This window comes from Fulmarus glacialis, unplaced genomic scaffold (assembly GCF_000690835.1).
Source record: "Fulmarus glacialis isolate BGI_N327 unplaced genomic scaffold, ASM69083v1 scaffold22238, whole genome shotgun sequence".
In the NCBI taxonomy this organism is placed as follows: domain Eukaryota; kingdom Metazoa; phylum Chordata; class Aves; order Procellariiformes; family Procellariidae; genus Fulmarus; species Fulmarus glacialis.
Window position 1 is genome coordinate 13,627 of NW_009227866.1, and position 8,077 is coordinate 21,703.

The window sequence follows — 8,077 nt, forward strand, 5'->3', positions numbered from 1 at the left end:
GCAGAGGGTGCGGAGGTGCAGTGTCTTTTCTAAATTCAGTAGAGCAACCCCAGGGAAGGAGCCCTGTGGACCAGCATGCCCAGAGCCAGGAGAGGTAGGAAAGCGGGGAGCGGGGGGTGTCACTTCTCTCCTGAGGTTGCTGGATTAATGGGTTAATGGCTTTGAAGCCCTTTTGCTGCGAGAGAGTAATGCAAAAACAGCCCCTACGTACTACCTTACAGAAACCAACTCATTTCTGGTGCATTTGCATGTGGTCTACACAGCAGTGACACTAGCAAACATGCTCATGCTGCTTTTTGCACCAGCCATGGGTTGGGTGGAGAGGTTGTCCTCAGCATCTCTCCCACACTGTGTGCCTCAGCCTGGCGGTTTCGCTGTCTTTTTAAGGCACAGAGGAGCAGCAAGGTGGTGATAGATACAGCTGAGGGTGAGCACGGGTGGGTGATGGGGACAGCTGGCAGACCGTGCCCTCCTGAGCTGTTGACCGGCTGGGATTGCCCCCCCGCTTGCGGCTCTCCACCGTTCACGAGCCCAGCAGCACACTGGTGGTGCTGGAGTGGGGGCACTCGGAGCCCCCCATCGGGGTGCAGATCGTCGACTACCTCCTCCGTCAAGAGAAAGTCACCGACAGAATGGACCACTCCAAGGTGGAGACAGGTGAGCGAGGACTCCACTGGTTGTCTCTGGGGAGGATGGGATGGAGATGTTGGAGGAGAGCCTCTGCCTCCCTCTTTGCAAGGGGATGCTGCAACATATCCAGTATCCTGTGGAAGAGAAAGCAGCCCCTCTCCTGCCCACCATGCTGCAGAAGTGGCACCTCCATGCCATGGTGATAAACCTTGCTGGAAAAGCAAGATCCATCTCTGCACCAACCTCATGCATGAGCCTTGGTCCCCCTCGGTACCAGGCAGCGTGGTAGCGGGCACAGACCTCAGCGGCTCTCCGCAGCCCCAGGGACACCTGTGTCGTCACCCGCGGCGCGTCCTCCCCTCTCTCCCTAGAGACAGTGCTGAGCTTCGTGGACGACATCATCTCCGGCGCCAAGTCACCCTGCGCCATGCCGGCCCAAGTGCCCGACAGGCTCTCCTCCACCATCTCCCTCATCGTTCGCTGCCTGGAGCCCGACACCACCTACATGTGAGTCGCCTCCCCTGTGCCATGCCCATGGCAGCGCCGTCGCCCTGACCATGGTGCTCCTGCCTGATGCTGCCTGTGTTTGCATGAGGTCTTGGGAGTCCAGAGCTTCACCTTTTTCCTTCTTGGCCAGGTTCACGCTCTGGGGAGTCGATAACACAGGAAGACGCTCCAGGTCCAGTGATGTGACGGTCAAGACCCCCTGCCCTGTGGTAGACGATGTGAAAGCTCAAGGTGAGATGGAGGGAGCTGCTGGACTGTGATGCTTGGGACCAGAAACAGGGAATTCCCTCTTCCAACATGTCCCCACACGTCTTGTGTCCTGGCTGTAACATCTCCTTCACCCATGGTGGCCCAGGGGCTGCCACGTGGTGTTGAGGGTTGCTGTGGAAGGCGGCAGGAGGCACACATTCTCTCTGCAAATAAACGCAGAGGCACTCTGTGCTGGTGGAGGGGTGGGAGGATGGGTGGAGGGGCAGGCATTCAGGACATACCGAAATAGCCAAGATGACCTGCCTGTCCTGCCCAGGAAGCAACTAGTAGTGTAGGTGGTGGCTGTGCTGAAGAAACCCCAGTTGTGTGCATTCTCATAAATAAATGGTATTTCATTAACTGTACCTGATGACACCACCTGTTTCTTTTCCTAATTGGACCAAACTACGGGAACCTAACCTGGACTGCGTCCGGGGAATGCCATCTGCTCTGTTGCTCCTCCATTGGGACCTTGTCTTGATATGACATAAATCGTAACTCCGGGGATAAGTCTTGGCTCTGGTCTTGGTTTCCCTAGAGCTGAGCTTTAGCCTGGTGGGCTTTGTTCATGCCTTTCCTGGTACCCCACTGAATATCCCCTGTCCTTCTGCCCAGAAATAGCAGACAAGATCTACAATCTCTTCAACGGCTACACCAGCGGCAAGGAGCAGCAAACAGCCTACAACACTCTGCTGGACCTGGGTTCCCCAAGCCTGCACCGAGTCCTTTACCACTACAATCAGCACTACGAGAGCTTTGGGGAGTTCACCTGGCGCTGTGAAGATGAGCTGGGGCCCAGGTAGGCTCGGGGGCTGGGTTGGCTAGGCAGGCAGGCCTGCCCACCAACAGGCTTATCCCTTGTAGATGTTGGTCACCAGGAAGGTGGATCTCTGGTAAATCTCATGAATTTGTTTGATGATAGAGCTTAGAGTCTCACAGTGGGGTTCCTGTTTTGCTGGCTGCTGTGCATATGTTTGGGGTGCAGCCATCTCCCTTGAAGGACCATAAATATAGGAGAAGGTGGAAGCCAGTATACCATTGTCAACCCATCATCTTTGTCCATCCCACCAGCCCTATACTGTCTCTGGAGTTTTGCCCAGTCCGTTCATGCTATGCGGGGTGGGAAGAAGATGGGATTCTCTTTTTCCCTCAGTAGCTGCTACCACAGGCAAAAAGATAGAAGGTCTTGGAAAAATAATGCACCTTTGAGGAATGGAGGTTGTTGCGGGTGAGAAAGTGAGGGAGTGTGGCCGGAGCGTGTTGCTAGAGAAAGGCCCCAGGCATTGACGGAGGGAAGAAGGTGCAAGGAGGTGGTTGTACCTTCAAGCCTGCTGGAGAAGGTGACACAGAAGAACTTGGTTGTGGAAGCTGCTGGATGAAGTGCGTGCAAACACACATACATGTGCTGGGCCATGCCAAGGTCTGACTTGGCTTTCCTCATTTCCTGGGCTTTGGCTTGAGTTGGATGCATCTCTGTGTGTTGAACTCGCTGTCACTTTGTGTTGAACTCGCTGTCACTTGTGGTCCAAAGCAGGCAGTGGATTGACCTTGGGTCTGAATGGCACTTTTGATCCCTGTCTGTGGTCGTGTGGGGTGATCTCAGGGACATGAGTGTTTTTGGTGCCCAGGCAGTGGTGAGCTGCCATGGCAGGTTTTGGAGGAGGTTGCCCTGAGCTCTTCCTGGCTGAAACAGTCCCTTCATGCCTGAGTGAGCACAGTGTCCTCTCCCTGGGCTCCTCCAGGTCACTGCAACCCCTCCAGCTGCCTGGGGATGGGGTGCCTCATGCCCCGGTCTTGCAGAGGCAGCCAGATGTTTCCTTCTCCCCATGTCCTTTGATGTCTGCTTTTGTCTGCGTGGTTTCCCAGTAATGTGGATGTTTCCAGCCAGTTTAGCAAGCTGGGCTGGGAGATTGTGTGGGCTGCAGTGGTGTTTCATAGCATCTGGCCTCCAAAGAACCGGAGCCTTGAGCCCATCCGGAAATCAGGATTACTTCAAATGTACGTCAGCAACAGCTCCTATCTATGAAATGCATGGCCTCCACCTTCTTGGACATCTTCCCCACACCTCCTCTTGCTGGTCTCACCACTAGCTGTCTTCCAGCCCTGCTTCTCCAGGTTATCACTTGTGGATTTCTAGCAGAGGATTGGAGATCCTCCGCGTACCTTCTCTGTCCTCCAAACCTCTGCTAGGCGATCAGAAAGACTCAGCAAAGAGCTGGTGGCTGTCTTGCACTCAGTGTCTCAGGCATGCCTCCTAGTTCAGCTTTGGTGGGAAACTCCTAAGAGATCCTCCACTCCGTTGGGGCAAAGCTGGGGTGTTTCCTCTTTCCTCTTTTCCCATTTATGCTCTAAGAAATGTGAGCTCTTTGGGGCACAGCCTCAAAGCTCAGTAGTGACATCCCAGCGCGTGGAGTCCTGTTAAAGCTGAGGCTCCCACCAGCTCCTCTGCCCAGGGTTGCTTCATTCCCATGACGCCGAGTGGGATCAGCAGGCTTGGACTCATGTCTCACCTTTGTCTCGAGCCCAGCTGCGGTGATGTCGCTCTGTCTCCATTTCCAGATGTGAAATCCAGCCCCGGTTTGCACAGACCATCTAACATCTGTTGTGATGGTTTGCATGAGGAGTACATAAAATTCCTTACGTGACAGACCGGAGTTGTCACACAGCCGCTGCCATCGCCCAGGCTGAGCACTGCTGTCGCTGCTCGCTGCCTCGGTGAGGAGACCAAGGACCGGCCAGAACATGGGGTGGAAGTTGCCTCCTCGAGTCCCATGAGGCAGAGGTGCGTTGGCATGGAGCAGCCAGAAATGCCACCGAATTGCCCAAATGTTACCGTTTGCTGCGTGAATCTACGAGCCAGAGGGTTAATTCCACCCTCTGGAAATGCTGGAGCGCTTAGGATGGGATGACGCAAGTTGCTGATGAAGTGTTTGCAGCTCGCGCTACTTGGAAAGAGACATTTAGGCAGCTGCAGTGGGTTCTGGTGATGACAAATCTTGGAAAGCAGACCTCCTGTTTGATCGTCTGCGAGGGCGAAGCATCCAGACTGGTGGTGACAGGACAAATCACTTGCAGATGACATTATTTAGCCAGCAGACAGAGTGTTTGTTTGACTGTTGCTGATGCTCCTTTGAAGTCCTGGGCGTGGACCCACGCGACTGACTCTACCATGTCCCTCCCTCTCCACGCGGCCATGCCGCCTTCTGGCTCTGCTCGCTTGGGGTGCGCTCGCCTCCCTCCTTGGCGACGCTGGCCGCTGGACCGAAGGAAGCGAGGGTGTGCGCAGATAACTTGTCTGGGGTTACGAAAGCGAGTCGCTCCCTCCCAGTCCAAGAAGGGCTGTAGAGAGCCCTGGACTTTGCCTAAGAAGAAGAAATGGAGGGAAACGCAAGTCCTTTTCTAGCAAGTAATAAGTGAAAGTAGGATTTGAGGCAAAGCCTGGTGAAGTCTGGTGGTGTCTATGGGCTTTGAGCCAAAATCTGTGGGATCGTATTCAACATTCCTGTTAGGGCACCCGTCACGCTGGAGGAAGAGAGGCAGTCGCGGCACCTTGCCTAGGTGTCTAGATGTGGGGACCAAAGTGGGAGGTCGGCTATCTTCTCACGGCTGGAAGACCTGGCCAGCTTGGGTGGCTATCTCCAGAGTCAGCACCATGCTAAGCACCTTCACCTCTCTGCTGTGCTCTGGATGTGAACCCCAGGGCTGCAGGTGTCACGTGGCTGCAGAGCTGGTCAACCTCTTGGTGGCTCCAGCCTGGCCCCTTGGAGCTGCAGCCACCCCCGTAATGGCCCTCTTGAGGGTTTCCTCTCCAGGAAAGCCAAGGTTGGCTCTGGCTGGGCCTGGGGTAAGTTAATTCCTCTCCAAGCAGCTCTCCCATGGTGCGACTGACCTGGAGGAAGGTGTGGAGGGGCTGTGGGTGTTCCTCCATGGTTGGTACATGTACACTTGAGCTGTCAAACCAGCCACAACACAGCCATGTGCTCCACACACAACTCCTGCTTATCCAAGTAAGGGTGTGACAGAGGGTTTTTTTTCCCCTAACGTCACGATTTGTTCTGTGCTGAACAGATGCTGAGTTAAAGCTACCACGGGGATGTATCTTCTCTTCCCTGTCTATACTAACCCACCAACTGACCTTGAAGCTGGCTAGGAAACTTATCCCTGCTCTTGAGACACTTAAACTTCTGTCTGGGTTTCCAGGCACATGTGATACTCACCTTCAAGACACTTCATTACCTCCACATTTGCCAGATTCCCTGGAGATCACCCAAAGTGCTAGACACATTTAAAATGAACATAGTGTGTTGTATCTGAACAAACTGTTTTTCTTGATAAAAGCATTAGAAGCACAATATTAAGAGGAAAAATGTGAAAAGAACACAATTTAGGTCATATTTGGCCAGGATCCTCTGTGCTCTTCCAATATCTCATCCAACATGAGGGCTTGGTAATTTAGCACTTTCTTGCTACCAGAACAAGCCCACACTGAGGCTATGGTGCCCTGGGGGTGCTGCGTGTCTGTCTTCTGCTGAAGATGGATTCCTCCTGGACCTCCTCTCCCTCTGTCACCCTTCTCTCCTGGCTTCCTTGGCTGGGTTGCGGCTCTTTACGAAGCGCAACTGCCATGACTTGCCTTTCCTTGTTTTGCTCTCTGCAGTTGGAAGATGCAAAATGCACATGCAAAGAACTGGGAAGCTCCGCCACATCCCCTGCTCTCTCAGAACTTTTTGGATCAAACCTATGTTGTATGCCTCAGTATATTCTTTCTAGTTTGCACGCTATCCTGTGGGACACGTCTCCTAATTTACAAGTAATGTACCGGGAGTGTCATTCCTTGTACTTATATCTTGTGATATTGCATCTTATGAGGATCATAATTTTTACCTCACCTTCAGCCTTCCATACTGACCCTCACAAGCCAGGCATGATATTTTGAGTGGGGTTTTTTTTCCAAAATCTTCTTCATGCTCAGTGGTGCCCTGGCATGCCGGCTGTGCATTTCTTCTCCATCACGTCCCCCTCAGTCACATGATGGCAAGAGAGCGACGGTCCTGGCATGTCCGCCTTTTCCCTGCCCTTCCTGCCATGTCACTGGAGGTGTCCTACACCAAGCCATGAGCAACCAGCACAGTTCCCAAACGTGCAATACGTGCACTTCGTGGAGAGGACAGACGTGGTGACACTGCCCTGGGCTGGCCACACGTGTCATGCCTGACACCTTTCAGCATTTCTCCCCACTGCCGGCGGTGCTATTGGCTCCCACTTTCCCATCCTCTTATATCTGGGGCCCAGGAGCTGCAGCAGTGATTGGTGATGCCTTTTGAGTCGTTGATGATGTCCATCCCAAGGGGTGTTGGGGGTTTCACAGCTACACCCGTGACTGTCCCCTCGCTAAACCCTCAGCAACCCTGGCCTTGTTGTGGGGACGATACGGAGAAGAAGAAGGGGGGACAGGGCAGGGAAGTGTAAGGTGAGTCCCAAGACCAGGGCAGCAGGTCCAGCACCACCGTGGTGGCATGGGCTTCTCTGATCCGGGTGGGGGCTGTTCTCACGTGCATTTAGGCTTGCAATGCTGCCATGGGGCTGGAGTGTCCCCCCAGCCCCGCCGTCCTTCCTTGTCCTGACAGTGTCGGGGGGCTCCGCTCAGCTGCTCTCCATGCTGCCCGACTCTTGCATTATCTCTTTTCTCCCATGGTGTCCTTAACCGTCTTTGCTTTTCTCTCCTTATATGCTCCTCCTGCCCTTCCTGTCACCCCTCCGTGGTGTCTCCATCATCCCCGCCACCTCCTCGCTGTCCGTCCCCCTCGGCATCTCCCCTTGCCCATCCTCGCTGCAGGAAGGCCGGCCTCATCCTCTCGCAGCTGGGGGACCTCAGCAGCTGGTGCAACGGGCTCCTGCAAGAGCCCAAGATCAGCCTCCAGCGCTCGTCCCTCAAGTACCTCGCCTGCCGCTACAGCGAGATCAAGCCCTATGGGCTCGACTGGTCGGAGCTCAGCCGGGACCTCAAGAAGACGTGCGAGGAGCAGACGCTGAGTGTCCTTTACAATGACTATGGTGACAAGGACTACTGAGGGTTGCAGGCGCCCGCTCTCATGCTGGCCTTCCCACAGGCGTTTGTGAGAGTTTTATACACGGACCCATGGGGGGGGAGGGTGTCACTGATGTTTCTGGAAGCAAAAATTTGGACCGGGGGAGCGAAACCAGCTGCTCTGTGCAGGACTGACTCAGTATTAGTTTCTTCTTCAACTTGGCCAAAAGCCTTTCTAGTTAGAAGTCTTGTGGGACCCAGTTTTCTTGGTTTTGTTTTATTCTTTTTGCCAAGAGGTTCCTCAGCATCGGTAGAGAGGACCGGTTGGGAGCGCACAGCCCTCTCCTCCTGCCCCATCCCTGCCCTGGCTGTGGGGACTGTCCCCAAGGGTGGGGGACACCGGTCACGAGAGGAACATGGTGACACAGCCAGGACCGGAGAGCAGGTGAGGCAGGGCTGGGAGAATGGAGGCAGGGCATGCAGGTCAGGTTGAGATGCTAATGGTTATGGCTGAGCAAAACAGCCACTGGATGGCCAAGAGGGTTGGGATTTTCTTTTTTTTTTTTTGCAATTGTAAAGCATGAGGTCTGGATGAGACCTGGCCGAGCGACGGTGCCATTGCAGGGCAGGGCTGGCGTGGTGTCACCAGCTGGGGCGAGGAGA

General features: G+C 54.5%; 1 protein-coding gene across 1 annotated transcript in view; it reads left to right on the top strand.

Annotated features, from left to right (window-relative positions):
• The window catches only part of ASTN1 (astrotactin 1), a gene marked incomplete at its 5' end in the record, with an annotated part of 18,243 nt that extends 10,642 nt beyond the window's left edge, over positions 1-7,601 (top strand). The window contains 5 exons of the mRNA XM_009583302.1: positions 506-657; positions 1,002-1,137; positions 1,268-1,368; positions 2,002-2,185; positions 7,223-7,601. Of these exons, the coding sequence (XP_009581597.1) occupies positions 506-657; positions 1,002-1,137; positions 1,268-1,368; positions 2,002-2,185; positions 7,223-7,457 (808 nt within the window). The remainder of the gene's footprint in view (positions 1-505; positions 658-1,001; positions 1,138-1,267; positions 1,369-2,001; positions 2,186-7,222) is intronic.
• Between the last annotated feature and the right edge of the window lie 476 nt (positions 7,602-8,077).